Here is a 17669-nt window from a genome sequence, read left to right on the forward strand (position 1 = left end):
GGGGGGGGGAGAGGAGAGAGAGAGAAAAGAATCAAGAGACCTCTTTCTGACATGACTTGTCCTAATTTCCTGACCCATACTTTTGGACCAGATTTTTATGGCTTTAAAATTCAGCTTCTGGATATATACTGACTGTTACAAATTTTGAAGGACATTAAAAAAGAAATTATTCTTAGATAAATTGTAAACAGAAACAGATGGTAAAACAACATGGAGTGTAATCCTAGCAGTTGAATCAAAAGAGCCTAGTCCTCCATCACAGTGAAAAGGGTTATATCCTCTTGCACCTTCAGCTAGTGACAGGAATTCTTTTAATATATGTTTGTATTACTGTAGGTGCAGAACAAAACTGGCCAGTTTGAGGAATCTTCCATTCAAAGAGCAGGAACCTCCACTGCAGAAAATCAGAGTTTAAATTTAAAGAAGAAAATAGCAAAGAAATGAGTCAGTATTCATAAGTATCTTCATCTGAATCTGCTAATAAGATAAGAAAAAAAGCAACTGAAGCTGATAAGAAAAAAAAAGATGGTGCAAAGCAAAACGCTCAGGGGTGGCTTCCTGCCAACATAACAATTGCATTAAAAAAAAAAATCAAAAACAAAACAAAACAAAAAAAACAACTTACGGTTGTTGCGTTTTATTCCTTTTGTAAAAAAACAAATAAATAAAATGTTCAGTGTTTAATAATATTCAAATTTAATTGTGAACCTAACATTGCTGAATAATATAGCAATTATTTTTATAGAATTCATTTAATTGTTTCACCTTTCCCTGAATTAAAAACAACTCAGGTAAGTCACTCTTTGTTATTTTGTCTAAACATCTAACCCCCTGCTTCCCGCTGTGCAGGTCCTGCACTCTGCTGGGAGTGGAGGTAGCCCCCCCCCCTGCTTTCCTGCCGAGTCCGGTGCAGGGCTTCCCCTCTGCAAGTGCAGAGCTGCAGGTGTGGCGCAGAGTTCCTGTGATAGAGGTAGCCAACGCTGCGCTGGGGGTGAGGAGCACAGCCCTGCACAGCCTGCCTGGCCGCTTCTATCCCCACAGGTTTGCGCCGTGCCTGCAGCTCCAGTCACAAAAGGGAAGCCCTGCACTAGACTCTGCAGGGAAGCAGGGGGGCAGGGCTCCTTCCACTCCCGGCAGAGTGCAGGACCTGCACAGCAGGGAGCAGGGGAAGCAGCTGGCTCCAGTGCAAGGCTGCAGGCTCATGGAGCAGAGCCCCAGGGATAAGGAGGGCCTCAAGGATAAGGGAGCCGCACCTGAGCCAGGCACGAGCACCATAACCTCCCTGCTGCTGCCAGGCAGTGGGGGCCCCTATACCCCACACCCTGCCCAGCTGAGCTCTGTGCTCCTACTGCCTCTCTGGGGGGAGGAGGAGGAAAAGAGAGTACCCCCCCAGCATGGAACAGAGCCTCCCCCTGCCCCCCACCCTCGCTCTGGGGCCAGGCAGAATCGCATGGAGCCCCCTCCCCACCCTGGGAGGAGGGGGAAGTTCCCCCCTAGCAAGGAACAGAGCCCCCCTCCCCACCCTGCGGGACAACCAACCCAGCATGGCCCCATTAAGGCAAAGGGTTCATTCCTCCCTCCATCCTCTCCCTGCTCCTGAGGTCTACCAGCTCTAAGGGTCTACTGCAGCTTCCTCCCCTCTGCTCCCCAGCAGACAGGCTGACCCCTGCTGTGGTGGGGGAAGAGAAGGAGGGAAGAATTAATCCCCTCTCTGCTCATTTTGCCTTAACAGGGCATGCTATGCCCTGCTAGCTGGCATCTCTACTAGGGCTGGACCCTGCTTGGGCTAGAGAACAGAGGGGTGGGGTCAGCCCTGCACCTGAAGCAGAATGCCCTGCCCATCCCAGAGAGCATGCTGGGATGCTGGGGGTGTCTGGTTTATGTTAAACCAGCAAGGAGTCTGGGACAGACATTGCATAAACTGGTTTGATCCAAATCAATTAAGTCTGATACTACATTCAATGAGGTTTATCATCTCAAACCAGTTTTGGCCATTTTGAAACTGGTTTATGTGCACCAAATTTCTGTTCTGTTACAGGTTTAAACCAGTTTCTGATCACTTAAATTGGTTTGTGTAATGTTTTTCTCTAGCCATAAAAGCTACAACAGTGTGTGTACCTGAACATCATTGTCCAGAGGTAGCCAATACTAACACAAGGAGCTTGTAATGCTGTCATTAACGGTTTAATGAGGAGTAGCAGGTTCAAACTGAACCCATTTAAGATAGAGATTGCATTTGTCATTAATAAGGTAGGCCCTAAAGAACACTAAGCCAGATAATGCTCAAAGCTAGCTTGGGTCAAGGGAGGGGAGGGACACCTTCACAAAATAATGGTGTAAGCAACTGGTTCTCTCAAAGTGGTTGATATTTGCAACCACACAGCAACAACCAGAGGGCAGATCAAAATATCATGCATGTGTACAGAAGTACAAAGAAGATTTCAAATTTCATTAACAAGTACCTAGTGTCCCTGTGCACAAGCCTTCCAGAGAATTCTCTCGTAGTACCAAAAAAAGGAAGAGGGGAAAAAAATCCACCATTCACAACTGGGTTCTTAAAATCTTTCCCATTCTTAGTTTAATGTAATTAAATATTTTACAATGTATAGTACTATAAAAGATATTAAAAACAGCTGTTGCCAATAGTCCTCTAGAATTGTCTAGAGGAAACATTGAGATGATATCCACAAAATGAGAACAAGTGAATATATCACATATAATTAGACACTAGTAAAGATAATTCCAGATAATTGTTCTGAGTGGAACAAAATAGATACCATCTGCTTTGCATGCCAGCATGTTAACAAAACTATAAGCTTTGTAGTTGAGGATTCACATGCTGAAGCATTTAAGGCATTTGCACTGTAGAAAGAGACTGAAACAGTCATTTTCTAGAGGCTCTTTAAAAACATAAGCACAGCTGTGCTACTCCTGGTCAAAATGTAGGTAAATTATGTATAAAACTTCAGAACAGAACCACTCACAAAACACATTTTCCTTGAGAAATATCCTGGTGCCAATGCACAGCTTGACTGGTTAGTTATGGGGCAATTGGTTTTACATCAGTTTCACAAAGGGGAAGAATCATCCATGCCAAGTAGCTCCAGAGGCCCACTACTTCATTTGCTTACAGTCTTGCCAAGGTCTGTAGAATACAAAAAGGATTAAGTCTGTGGGCCTGGGTTGGTGCAGAAGGACCTTGTTGAACTGCATAACATATTTACTGAAAAAAAAATTGCTTTTGCTCATTTCAAAACTAGTTAAAATGTAATTCAAATTTGCACAAGGTATCCAGATGCTGGGGGCTACACCCGGTTCCATCTTTAGGGAGCTGCCAAAGGTTAAGTCATCTCCCTGAATAGGAAGACCAAGGTTTATTTCCTGAAATATTTTGAACCCACATCTACCTCCTAAAGGAATATTCTTCCCAATGGGCTATCAAGTCCATGTGGGTAGTGTTCTCATTCCACTTCACATATCCATGCTATGAAGCTGGGACTAGAACACAGTCTGACCTTAAGAGCCTTGGGAGATTCACCAGACTAGAGCGCTCTCATACATACCATCTACCTCAGTAAACATCCTGCAGCACAAGACACTGAGAGCATCCCATCACAGATCACCTGATAACCCAGCATAAGGCACTCTCCTGGGAAGCGGAACGTGTCGATTCAAGTTTCCTCAGAGGAAGAAACTGAACGTTGATCTCCTACATCCTAGAAGAGAATCCCATCTACTGGGTTAGTGCATAAAAGGAAATGTGAACCATCATCAGTTGACATGATAGCTGCATGTGACAGCTTTGTATTTTGCTACTATCAAATGAATAAATGGGTAAACAAACTAAACCAGCACAAGATGGAAATTAACTGGAGAAAAGAGAAAAAAAGTGTGAATAGCTCCCCTTTGTCACCACCCTCCAAAAATGCAATAAGGCATGCAGTAACCAAATCTCTTTTGGATTCTTGAGTCTAGATATGAATAGTCAAACAAATCATTTTGAGCAATTATAACTATTTTTCAATTAATGCGCTTCATGTTACAACATTCTGACTTGATCACAGAAGTTCATGCTTATAATTGGATTACTGCAATCCATTAAACTTCATAATCAAGCTACCATTTCTGATAAAGGCCCAATACTTAGTAATTGCCTATTCATCAAACATACTTCACCAAGAATGCCCTTTTTTCCACACCAGCTCTCAGAAGAGTGGAGTATTAAATGTAAGGACAAGGTGTCTCAGTAGTAAGAGCACTCCGTGGAATCTTCCCAACATGATCATAACTGCAATAAAATCACGTTTCTTTGAAACAAATGGTGTTGTCAATCTTACAAAAAAATTTTATCCAATTCAACTCTAAATTAAACTAAGCAGATTCTGGGGAGAAAAAAAAAATGCACAAAGGCCATCTGCTGTCCAATACCATGTAGTCAGGTATGGTTTAAGGGAGAATTTCCTACAACAGCAGATGCATGACGAACAGAACCAAGGAGGTGATAATTACCCTTTATCAGGCGCTGGTCAGACCACAGTTGGAGTACTGCGTACAATTTTGGGCGCCACACTTCAAGAGGGATGTGGATAACCTGGAGAGGGTCCAGAGAAGGGCCACTCGTATGGTTAAGGGCTTGCAGGCCAAGCCCTATGAGGAGAGACTGGGGCACCTGGACCTCTTCAGCCTCCGCAAGAGAAGGTTGAGAGGTGACCTTGTGGCTGCCTATAAGTTCATCATGGGGGCACAGAAGGGAATTGGTGAGGTTTTATTCACCAAGGGGCCCCTGGGGGTTACAAGAAATAATGGCCATAAGCTAGCAGAGAGCAGATTTAGACTGGACATTAGGAGGAACTTCTTCACAGTTAGAGTGGCCAAAATCATGAATGGGCTCCCAAGGGAGGTGGTGCTCTCCCCTACCCTGGGGGTCTTCAAGAGAAGGTTGGATATGCATCTAGCTGGGGTCATCTAAACCCAGCACTCTCTCCTGCTTATGCAGGGGGTCAGACTCGATGATCTATTGAGGTCCCTTCCGACCCTAACATCTATGAATCCATGAATCTATGAACTCGGAAAGGGCCAAGTTTCATTTACAGTTCTCAAAGTTCAATTGTTTTGATGGCACTAGAAGAATTGAGGGAAAAAAAACAGGAAAAATAGAAGAAAAGTGAGGAAAAAGTGATAAAAACAAAAACAAACAAATCAAGTGAAGTAAGCTAAGAAAGGGGTAGTTTTATGCAGTCACATAAGCAACACTTTTCTACAAGAACCATTTCTGTAAGACTGAAGGGTTTCAGAAAGTGCTTGAATTGAACTAGTTCCAATTTATCAAGATCAGTACTAACTAGGGGTGCAGTGCCAGAGATTTGAGAGGCTGAGACCAATAGCCAATTTCTGATCTGTAGCCTGGCAGCTTGAAGAGCAGTGTCAGGCTGGTAAGCCTATTGTGGTGGAAGGGGAGGGGGAAGGGAAGGAGCATGAGCAGGGGCAGATCAAGGCCCCTGCTGTGAGGGAGGCAGTGGGGCTGGGATGGGCACTCCCCAGCCGGGGTGGGGCAGAAGCTGTGGCTTGGCTGGAGGGTGTGGCGGGGGGTGATTACCACCAATGGGTGAACCCCTGGAGGGCATGGGGGGCATGCCCCTGGAACTGCACAGGGAAAGGGCGGGCGGGCTGCCACCGCAGGTTGGGGCTGGGGCTGCACCAGACTCTTCCTGGTGGGAGTTGGGTGGGGCTCACAGCTGTCCCATGCCCCGCCCGGGCAGTGCCTACCTGAGCCCCTCCCCCAGCTCCACTCCCTTCCTCACTGCAGGGGCCTCAATCTGCCCCCCCCATGCGCTTTCCACCACAACTCACAGCTGTACACAGCTCTCCAAGCTGCCAGGCTGTGGCTCCTCACTGCCTATATGCTGCGTTGCGGCTGCGCGCATGCATGGGGCATTTAATCAGTCACATTAACTAACTACATCAGGCAAAGATAAGCTGATTTCCAATACAGATAAATTTAATTTATATCTGTACCGATCCGATATTGGACCAATGCATCAGTGCACTGTCACAACCCAAAGGTGTGATTGTTTTTGTGTGCGCTTTGGCACCACTGAATTATTTTCCCGCTAAATTGCAGCTTCTTTGCACGGTGGAGTTTTCTGCTGCAGAGGAAAACCCCGGTGCAAAAGAATTCCCGCCAATTTGTAGCTTTCTTTGCATGGTGCATTTCTTTTACATCCAGGAAATGCTCGGTGCAAAGAGTTCCTGCCATTTGTATTTTAATTCGAGCCCCATTATTGGCTTGTGTTAAATTATGCACACGTGGTGGCTAGTGATTGGCTTGCTAGTCATATAAGAGGCTTGGGGGGGTTCCCCCCAACACCAGGAGGAGGAGACTTCACACTGTGTGAAGATCTCTAAGTGCTGCGGAGCCTACTGGACCCAGCGCATTTAAAGCAGGCAACAGGGGTCTGATCAGCCTCTAGCCTCTCCCCGTCACCAAGCGCAATCCTCGACGTATCCCTCTTCCCTGCGCGCACAAGTTCCACGGAGCCTAGCAAACTTCATGTGAGTCTATTCAGAGCTCTTTGGTTCGAGTAGTTTCTTCGGTTGGCGCGACGGGCTCGCGGTTTAGAGCCTCCAACCGGACGGGCTAGAAGAGTGTTCACGGGAAGGAACTCTAGTCCACCTTTTCTATCTGCAACTGTAACTCGAGCAAGTTTTCCTGCCTGCACTGCGACCATCTTCGGTGTAAGTAAATAATCTTAAATCAACCATTACGCGTCCATGACTAATTCTAGCTCGCCACCGGTCCTCTCCGACCCCGCGTGCCCGGGCTGCTGGCCACAGCCCGCGTGCGCAAAGAAGGGTCCGCATATCGCTCCCAGCCCGCACATGGCGACATGGATGGGATCGGGAGGTGGCCCGCACATGCACCTCTAGTACTAACCGTAAGTCATTACCATCAGAGAGCTGCTCAACACAACGGTGTTGTCTAGGGTGTCTCACCCTAGTTTTTAGCCGACAAGAATTCACACTAGAAATGTCAAATGACTAGTAAGCTGGATCCCTATTGTTAACACAAGGAAGAGGAAAAGGATTGAGTAGCCAGTATAATCAAAGTAACTCAAATTCAGACCTGTATTTCTTGGTGAGATATGGTACAGGATACTGAGGGGAAGTTTACACTCCTTGATTCTAAATTGCAGCCGTCTCTTGTACCACGCTTGTTCCCATGTACAAGAAAAAGCAACAAGTCACCAGGACAATCAAACAAATACCTTGACTACGACTACTTTAAGCAAACAAAAGAGCAATCCAGAATCAAAGAACTTACAGTAGATGAGAAGTCTCCTTAGCCCGATTTGAATCTTTTTTTTTTTTTTTTTACTCTAGATGTGGCAACTAAATGCAAAACTAATGCAGATAAAGGAAGTTTGCAAACAAATTCCTCAAGTGGAAACAAAGTAACAGATGAGCAACCTTAAAATATCACAAAATGAACTAGCAGAAGAAAAAAAAAATAGTTGTCATGCAAAATTTTCCAGTATGTACAGACTTAGATGTTTCTTAATTTATAACAAACATATAGAAAACAATTATTAATAGCAGCTTATTTACAGCTTTTGCTAAAAATCACACAGTAGGATAACCAATAAAACTGTATATTACACAAAATTACATGATTTGTAATCATCAGTATTATAAACATTATATGGATAATACATAAAAATAAAGTCAAATGAAACAATAAATAGTAGAATGAAAAATTAGAAACAGGGAATTCTCTTTGATTTTGGCCTTTATTCCTTGTGCAAGTAATGTGAATACACTTAAAAGTATAGGACAAGCCGTAAACTATTAGACAGCAGCCAAGTTGTTTTTTTCTTCATTAGCCTAGTACTTAAAATTTTCCACTACACGCAAATTTTGTTGTTAATAAAGGCCTAAAAAGAACCTCTTCCTTCCAACCCTGTAACTACCCACTAATCACTGGGGCAATTTACACTAAACAAATACAAAACAACCCCCCATCCATCCCCAATCCCCTGCCTCCTGCTAATTTATTAACTTGCCTTTAGTTTGGACATCAAAGATTATACTCCCATACAAAGTTATTCTTAGTTTTGCAATGCCACCCTGTGGACGAAACCTGGCACTTTCTTACATTTGCATCACAAACTACGAGAAGACATCACATAATGGTCTGCTGATGTCAATCTGCATTGATCTGATGCAAAGTATTTTCCTGTACAAAACAACTTTATTGGATTTAAAATTAACTGAACTACTGCCTGATTGTAAGAGTGAGAAAATAAAGCAAAAATTAATTAAGCTATTGCAGTAAATATGCCAATAAAGGAAACACATTAGTTGAGGTTAGCACAAACAACAGTTAACTGGAAATAAATGTCACCAGACAAATATATCGAAAAGTGAAATATTTCATTGAATTAAATTACTAAACCAGATGTTAAATGCAAGATTGATTGCATGCTGAACTGAAAAGAATAGACTAAGCAAGAAAATAAGTTAGTAAATTATTTACAAGAAAAAAATAGCAGTGGGCTCAATTTGTAAACTGGATATGCAGGGTTTTTGGTTGTAGCCATGTTGGTCTAAGGACATAGGCAGGCAAGGTTCTTTGAGTAGACGTGATATTCTTTTTAGTAGAGGTGAACCAATACATCGGTCCAAAATCAGATTGGCACAGATAAAGAAAACTGATTGTATCAATTGGTTGTTGATTGGGGCCTGTGCAGGTGCTGCCACCCGTCAATGCGTGGCTCCACCCAGTGCTGCATGTGGCAGCAAGGAGTGCAGCCAGGCCAGCCCACCTCTGTGCTGTGGGGAGCCCTGCGCAATACACGCAGCTCCTGGCACTCATGCACCACTGAGGGAAGCCCCATGCAATAGAGCCGGCTGCCTTCCCCGCTCCCCACCATGCAGGTCCCAGGATTCCACTGGGAAGCAGGGGGCGGGGCCCCCCTCCACTTCCGGCAGAGTCCTGGGACCTGCATGCAAGGGAGCAGGGAAGGCAGTCGGCGCCCTTGCACAGGGCTTCCCCCGGTGGCATGCGAGTCCTGGGACTGGCATGCGTGCCACATAGAGCCCCACATGATAGTGGCAGGCTGGCCTGGTTGCGCTCCTTGCCACCATGTGTACCACTGGTGGGAGCCACGCACTGCTGGGTGGCAGCACCTGTGTGGGGCAGGACCGCCTTACGCACCTGCTGCTGCCCCTGGCAGCAGGGGGTGTGTGCCATGCAAGAGCAGCAGGGGCTGTGTGCCATGCAAGAGGCCAGGGGGGTGGGGGGCAGTGAAAGGAGTGTGTGTGTGGGGGGGGATCCTCACACCCCAGCCTCCCTTGCACCTCACAAACCCCACACACCCACACTCTGCCACCACATATACATCCCCCAACATACCCTATGCTCCCCCCACAGCTACAAAACCCCACCATGCACAGATACTCACCCCCAACCACACCCTCCCACGCACGATATATAGGAGTAAGACTTTATTTTTGAGTTGTTATGCAATCATCTCTACATACACTATACAAGCACAAATTATGACAAAAATATTTTTGTATAGTATAATTATAGTAGGCATTTGATTTTAGTATACTATTTGGATTTTTCCTGGTTCCAAGATGGGAAACCTCCCCTCACAAAAGAAGTACTTCTGGGGGCAAGGGGAGGGTCTTCCAGTGGCAGAGACCAAGGGTTCAGGGCGGGACTTCTGGTCCCAAGACGGCGACTAGGGGACAGGGCATATGTGCAGGGGTAGGGTGCCCTTGCAGCCCTTCAACAGCTCACCAAAACTAATTAAGCAGCCCTCCAGGCAAAATAACTGCCCATCCCAATTTATACTCCTACACAGGGGTTTATACCACTAAATATCAGCCTATCAGTAATGCACAAGCCTGAGTTCTAGGGACCTGCATAAACTCTACCTAACAGTAGAAGAAAAGGGCTTTTCTATACTTCCTAGTAGCTGGTTTAGGCACCCCCTCCCCCCCCCCCCGCCCGCCAATCCCCACGACTTGGGAACCCCCCCCCAGCTGCCTAGCATGCCAGCTGCTAGGAATCCCAGCCAAAAGGTTGACCTACCCTGTTACCATTCAAGGTGTAGAAACCCCGGGTGCCCAACTCATCTTTCTGAATTCTAACCGTGTGTGCAGTTTTAGCAACAAAAAAAGCACAGCATAGCAGCCATTAAAAACATTAATGGATCAGAGCCCACGCGTCTGGTGAAAAGATGGAATCTACCAAGTAAGTTCCACCAAGGTTTGACCTATAAAATAAGCTGGCACACAACACTTGCATCTCATGCTACAAGATTTGGAAAACCAAATCAGATGAGTGGTTACATTATGAAACCTCTTTTTGCTTTGATTAATGCATATGAATAGTTTCACATGAGTGCTTTCATAATAAAATGTTAAGGTTCTTTTACCAAGCATATTACCACCACAGTTTTATACCAAGCTTGTTACTACCACAATTTTAGAAACTGCAAACATATCACTATGGATTTAGGCAATTCCAGGAAGTCTCATTTCCTAATATGCTGTTTTGCCACAGTCCAAACACATCAATCTGAAGGAGAATACATTCTTCAACTTGCACAGAGAATACTACTATAGTCATCTGGGTTTTAAGTGTACAAGATGCACACTCTTAGTTCTCAGCAGAGGTGCACTTTCTATAGGAGCACCCAACACAATTGCGTCCTTAATCTAACAAAAAACATGACACAGACTTCAAAACAGTATCCACTTCAATTTCAAAGCCCATCAGTTAAATCTGTATTATGCCTCATATACGCCTTACATGGACTGAATATGAAAGCCTTGTATTAATATTAAATTGTAATCTATAAAGTACTTTGTGGTCTTCAGACAACCTATTCATGAAACATCTACAAAGCATGGACTTAATTATTTATTGTTTACAAAGCTTATCAATAAGATGTCTTACATATGACAACATGATTAATATTTTATCCTAGAGTTATGCACTGCTGTATAAATAGAGTGCATTATAACAAACTATATGGATTTTAATTCTAGATAAGTTTTAGTTAATTGCTCTAAAAACCATGTGCTTATTAGGATACTCTTGAAGTTTGATGTACCTTGTAAGGGAACAGGCTGGGACAGGTGTTCCACATTTGAAGTCACTTGAGGCATGGATCCTAAACATAAAGGGCCCCAAAAAGAACTTGCTTTTTCTAAGTTTGACAGATTCTACCAGCTTTATTTGGGTGGACCTAGGAATCAGAACATGCCTCCTATCATACCCCAATTTACACACAACACCTACTGCCATTATGTGGAAATACTACTTTAGAAGGTAATCAAATCATTTAGATCTACAAGGAAACACGAACTTAATGCTCAAAACACAGGAGTCTCTGCCTTCCAGCCTATACAAGTCCCTCCTCTTTCCCTCATGTGAGGCATATCTGAAGGTCTCAGAAAACAAGGGAGATATAAAGTTAAAGTATATGCTACTTCTATGTATGGTGATGTCAGAGAAGGGGGAAATTTGGCAAAGGTTGGGGGAAGACAGAAGGGAGAAAGCTGCAGGGGGGGCAAAATTCAGCCCATGGGCAGATGCAGCCCGCCAGGCCATTCTATCCGGCCCCTGGGGCCCCTTTTTTTTAATTTTCTGAATTTTTTTTTATCTGCCCCTGGCTGCCTGTCATGCGGCCCTCAATGGCTTGCCAAAACTCAGTAAACGGCCCTCGGCCCAGAATAACTGCCTGCCCCTAAGCTAGGACATGGCTGGGAACGTGGGGTCAAATTCAAATTCAGTGAACTGCTCAGGTTAAATATTGCAAGAAGTTTGCTGCCCACAGTGCCCACATTTAAGATAAGGGAGAAAGGAACATGGAAATTAAAGACCAGGCAGTCTGACCTCACAGATTGTGGGGCAGGCCACCAATGAATCTATTCTGAAGCACTCGGAGGAATATGAGGTGATCAGGAACAGCCAACATGAATTCACCAAGAATAGATGAGACGGAAGCTGCAAGGTGGATACAAGACTGGTTGAATCATCATGTTCAATCAGTAGTTATGAATAACTCACTATCTAGTTGAGAGAATGCATCAAGTAGGTTCCCCAGGTTTCTGGCCTGGGTTCAGTATTGTTTAACATCTTCATTAATAATTTGGACAATGGGATGGAGTCCATGCTTAGCAAATTTGTAGATGACACCAAGTTGAGTGGAGTTGCAGACACTCTGAAGGGTAAGGCTAAGATCTACAATTACCTGAATAAATTGGAGAAACAGTGAGAAGTCAGTCAGATGAAATTCAGTGAGATCAAGTGCAAAGTTCTGCACTTGGAATATAATAATTATAAGCACAAATACATAATGGGGAATGATTAGCTACACCGCAGTACTTCAGAAAAAGACCTGAGAGTCACAGTGGAGCATGAGCTAAATGAGTCAAAAGTGTGCTCTTGTTGCAAAAAAAAGGCAAGAATATATTATTACTATTATTATTATTCAGATTCATAAACCCTCCTATCCAAAGGCTCAGAGCAGCTTTATTCAGATAAGAACCTGGGTTGTATTAAAAGGAATTCCACTTGCAAATAAGGGGAAGCAGTTCTTCCACTCTATTTGTCATCTGCAGTACTGTGTCCAGTTTTGGGGCCCCCACTTCAAGGAAGTGGTAGACAGATTTGAAAGAGTCTGACAAAAATAAAACTAGTGAGTAGGAGTCTACCAAACTCAAGGCAGCGGCTGGCCAATTTCATAGGCAGATCCTAGGGCCAGCTGCCATTTTCACAGGCTGAGTGCAGTGGGCCCATCCCATGCCTCTGGCTGAGGAGTTCCAGCTGTCCTGCCCCTCCCTGGAGATTGCCAGATGCCCCCAAACCACCACTTAAATTGCTTAACAGTGTTTCCCTTAATGGTTTCTGTGGGCTTAATCATGGGATTCAGGCCATGGAAACCATTAACTGACGCATTATTAAGCGATCCAAGTAATTAAACTCTAAACTGAAATATCTTATTAAAATAAAGGTATGTACACAATGAATTGCAACTAACACCAACTATATACACTTTATTAAAGGACATTATATAAAATATAAAGAGTTTACTGAAACGGAATGTTAACCTCAAAACAGGCACTTCATGCTAGCTATTAAACGCGAGCATACTGCATCCAGGTGCAGTTCTGCAGACATTCTTCGTGAGGGAACTCTTGTTTATACAGAGTTAGCATGCTCAGTGTCTACTGAGTTCATTGGAATGGTGAGGCACTGTTTTGCCAGGGCATGAAGATGTGGAAACTGGTCACAGAGTCCCAAAACACAGGCATAGGCATCTGGCACTCTTTGGCAAAGTTCACATAAGCAGCACATTTGTTGTCATGCCCTTTCCCCCATCCCAGGATTGCTTTCAGCAGCTGAGTCACAACTCAAAACAAGCACCATTGGTGTCCAAAATGCTAACAACACTAAGAAGGGAGGCAGCCAGTTGTCTGAACTGCAATGAGAGTGATAGGCCGTACCTGTAGTACTGGTTCAGCTTCAAAGCTATTGCCTAGAACAGGTGTCCTTTCTCCACTGTTTTTCACGAGAACAGCTTGACAGTTCTTATGATGCCCCATCTTCGTCCTAACTTATCAAATCCATTTGCTTGAGTACATGGTAGATGACAACATGCCAGCCTTCAACCTGCATTAGGAGCTCCATGAACCATGTGGTATGAAACTGATCTTGAATGTCATCTTGCCCTAAAAGATTGCAAATCTTATGCATGCACTTTGTGCTCAGTGCGATTTCCAGCTCCTCACTCAAAGTGCTGGTAAGACTGCATACGTTTGGCATGGTAACAGACCGTGAAACACAAATTCCACCTTGTGATCATAGGCTTGAGTGGCAGTGGCACAGTGCGATTTGAGTCCCTATTCTGACTGGCAACAGACCCCCTGTACCGGACCTTACAGCCTGGACAGCACTTGAAGGAAGACACCAAACTATCCACATCAGGGAAACTGTGCACGCAGGTTCCATGGGCAGCATTCCTTACAGCACATCAGTCTTGCACATGTACATATCAGTATTCCTGTCTGACAATGCTATCTTGTACTTTAGTACCTGCCACAGCAGACAGTTACCCTCATGATAGCTTCTGACATGGTAGGGAAAACAGACACAGATGTGAGGTAGACCAGCTCCGTTTAACAACACAGGCAGGTTCTGGGCTGTCCAGCTCCCCAATACGAATAAAGTGTATAGCACGTAGTTATCCTGAGGGTCGGTAGCTTCATCAGCCACAACAGAAAAGGAGTCATACTCTGCCAAGGCAGCCTTTGTGGACTGTACATATGAAGCAGTCACTGCAGGGAGACAGTCTTGGTGAAGCTTGTTGGGACACAGAAAACTGCTAGCATTTGGCATATTTTGGTTCAGGTAGTCCCTTAATTTTGGATGATCAAGTTTCTCCAGTGGGATGTTCGCCACTGTGGAATCCTCCACAAGGGAAAATGCCACCTCTCGCCTCACCAAGCTGCTTTTTATGGTCTTCTTAAACAGGGAGGGCTTGATCGCTTGTTTCTTGCTCTAACCTTCAGCTTCTGCAACAACCTTCTACTTCACATGTGCCGTGGACTCTAAGTGTTGATCAATGCTGGTTTTTCTCGACACATCCAGAGTTACATTGCTGATGGTACAGAAAAGTCTGTTTCCATCTGCATGCAAGGTCCCTGCATGATACTATTTTACACTGCCCAGTGCTGAAATGTATTCGGCCTTCTTGGAAGATTTCTTAAAATTCATCATCCCTGCTCCTCCTCAGGCTACAGCATGCCTGTGGGTGCTTTAAAAACTGGCACCAAAACACTCCCACTTCTCTGACTGGCCCTGGACTGAGCCTACCTCACAGGCTGTCTCTGATTTACTTCCTTCTCCTCCCATCCCCACCCCACCCCACCCCCAGGGTTTCACACCCTTTTGTCTTCTTACAGCTCGATTTTATTTTTTTCCTCAGAGAACCTACTAAAAATCACAGAGCCCACCATTTTTCACAGATCCCACCAAGATTCATGATTTCTGTGAAAAAAAATCACACAATTGCAATTTCAGTAGGTCCCTACTTATGAGCAAAGGATGACAGACTCTTGGAATAATTGAATTTGGAATAGAGAAGACTGACATGGGCTTGGTAACAGTCTTCAAATACCTGAAGGGCAATTATAAAGAGAATGGAGATAGATGGTTCATCACAGCTGTAGGATACAGGACTAAGAGCCTTGGCCTCAAGCTGCAGCATGGGAAATGAAGGTTGGAGACTAGGAAGGGCTTTTTGATTGTGAGAGCACAAGCACTGAACAGGCTACCTAGAGAACCTATGGAATCTCCATCCCTGGAAATTTTCAAAAGCAGGTTACATAGACACTTGATTGGGATAGTTGAGTCAGAGGTGATCCTGCCTCGAGATGGGGCTAGAATAGATGACCTTTTGAGGTCCGTTCCTGCCCTCTTATCCTATGAGCAGCAAGCTGTTGCCCTTCATACATGCCTGCTGCAGATGAGAGCAGCAAATGAGGAGCAACCTTTTGTGTCTCAGTTTAATAGGATGGGAAGGGGAGCTTGGGCTGGAAGTGATGCGGACACAGGGATAGACCAATCTTCCTTCACATGTTTAAATTTAAATTGTAGGTACAGTAATGAAGCCATCACGATTTTGGGGAGAAATATTTACTGTACAACACAGCTACAGCACATGCAATAAATGCAGGAGTGTTTTTCATTAACTACTATCATCCTTGAGGTAAAAGAAGGGGAACAAGAGTTAAGACTACATGGGCATTTACCTAATCTAATTGTGTGTGTTAAAAAACAATTCTTCTTTCATACTGAGCTACAGAAAGATGCACAGACTTAACATTCATTATAAGTAAAGCTATCAACTGGATAAGACATTTTACAGATAAGCATCTGATGAAATACGCTGTTGCCTACAAGGCCCAATTCCTCACAGCACCAGCTGGTCTGATGCACCCTGTGTGCTGCCTTCTGCCCGACTTCAAGCTGACAAGACCAACCAACCACCTCTGCTTTGTAACTTATTCTATTCAGCCAAGTCAAACACTGTGAAAGGGAAACAGCTTGTAGAAGCCTTAAAAATGACAGCAGCCCATTGGTTTCAGGACTCTTAATACCACAGCACTAACCATCTACCATATTTACTCAAATCCAAGATGAGGTTTTTCCCTCCCTACTATGACCCTTGGTTCACCTTCTTTCAGTCACCTGACCTGGCTTGTTACTAATGGGGCCCAGGTACCACTTGTGAAGAAGTCACCCGCCAGTCTCTCTCTCTGCTGTAATGCAGCAGCCCAAACCCTCCCCATCTGGTTACAAACTCTGGCTGTTGGATACACCTGGTCTCCTTGTTAACAGCGTTGTAATTCCACAGGTGAGAGGGAGCTCTCTCTTTGCTTAAGTGTTCCCACCACTGCAGGTCATGTGACTAGTCCTCTCACCTGGGAAGGTGATGTCATTGGGAAGCACCAGTCAGCAGCCAATGGGTCTGCTTCTGGTGGGAACTTAGTGATGAGCTCACAACAATAGTATAAAACAGCCCCTCCACAAGTAGTGAATTACCAGTAACTTAAATAGAAATGTAGTTTATAGTAATCTAGAAGTGGATCAAATGGCTATCAGGCTGGGTCTGTTTGCTCAGTTATTCTGTTGTTACTTCTCTGCCTTGTACCCCTCCCCATGCCTACCCTCTCTACTCAATAAAGCTATCCACGATAGCAAGGTTTGTGGTACATGCTTGAGAGGGACTGGGCACGCCTTCATGCTCTCTTTGCTCGGCTGACTAAGGGAGGCTATTTTCTGTGCTTCTGGTTAAAGGAAACACCCCAAGATTTCACAGTGGGTCAAGCACCCTCAAAATCTATAAGGCCTGTGTACCCCAGAGGGCACAGAGCCCAGACAAAGACCAGACCCCAGGTGGAGGCAGCAGTTACCCCAGGCTCGCGGGTGTGCTCCAGGAAGGGGGTTGGCCAGAAGTTGGTGCCCTGGGGAGGCAGCCAAAGCTTGGTAGCTGGTTAGCACAGTGACATGGGTGGCTCAGCGCAGGAGCGCCCCCTACTGGCCCACCACACCACTCATTCCCTGTTCAACTGGCAAGTGTTCATCTGTCTGCAATCTGTAGGCTCAGCCCCGCAGCCCCCTCGGCTGAGCTCCTTGTAGGCTGCAGCCACTCCACCTGCCCTTCCTCCCAGGGACAGAAAAGAAGGCTCTCCTGTTACACTCCCCCCCCCCCTCCCTTTTAACACAGGGGGGAAATCCCTCATCCTGGATCCGAGTACAAGTGGGGAGAACAGGGGGCTGCTTCGGCTCCAACTCAGAGCCACTGCCAGTCCCAAGCGCGCCTGTCCCCCTACCACCTCACCCCTACTCCTCACCACCTGCCCACCGCCAGCCAAGTGGGGGCCAGACCTGGCCTGAAGTTGCAAGCAGCAGGGTGGGGGTGAAGGCAGCGGCGGAAGGGAGCGGAGAGGAGTTGTGGGGACAGGACAAGCAGCACAGGGCGAGGCGCTGCAGCCAGGCCAGTGCGGGGATGCTGCAGCAGTGCGGGGATGCACCGAAGCTGTCCCCGCGCTCACCACCCCCTCCCGGCCCCGCTCCCTCCGCCCTC

At 45.4% G+C, this 17669-nt stretch overlaps 1 protein-coding gene across 1 annotated transcript in view; it reads right to left on the minus strand.

Annotated features, from left to right (window-relative positions):
• NUDCD1 (NudC domain containing 1) overlaps positions 1–13623 on the minus strand; it is a 139700-nt gene extending 126077 nt beyond the window's left edge. The window contains exon 1 of the mRNA XM_025191268.1: positions 13525–13623. Within this exon, the coding sequence (XP_025047053.1) occupies positions 13525–13623 (99 nt within the window). The remainder of the gene's footprint in view (positions 1–13524) is intronic.
• Positions 13624–17669: the final 4046 nt, after the last annotated feature.

This window comes from Alligator sinensis, unplaced genomic scaffold (assembly GCF_000455745.1).
Source record: "Alligator sinensis unplaced genomic scaffold, ASM45574v1 scaffold1430_1, whole genome shotgun sequence".
Classification (NCBI taxonomy): domain Eukaryota; kingdom Metazoa; phylum Chordata; order Crocodylia; family Alligatoridae; genus Alligator; species Alligator sinensis.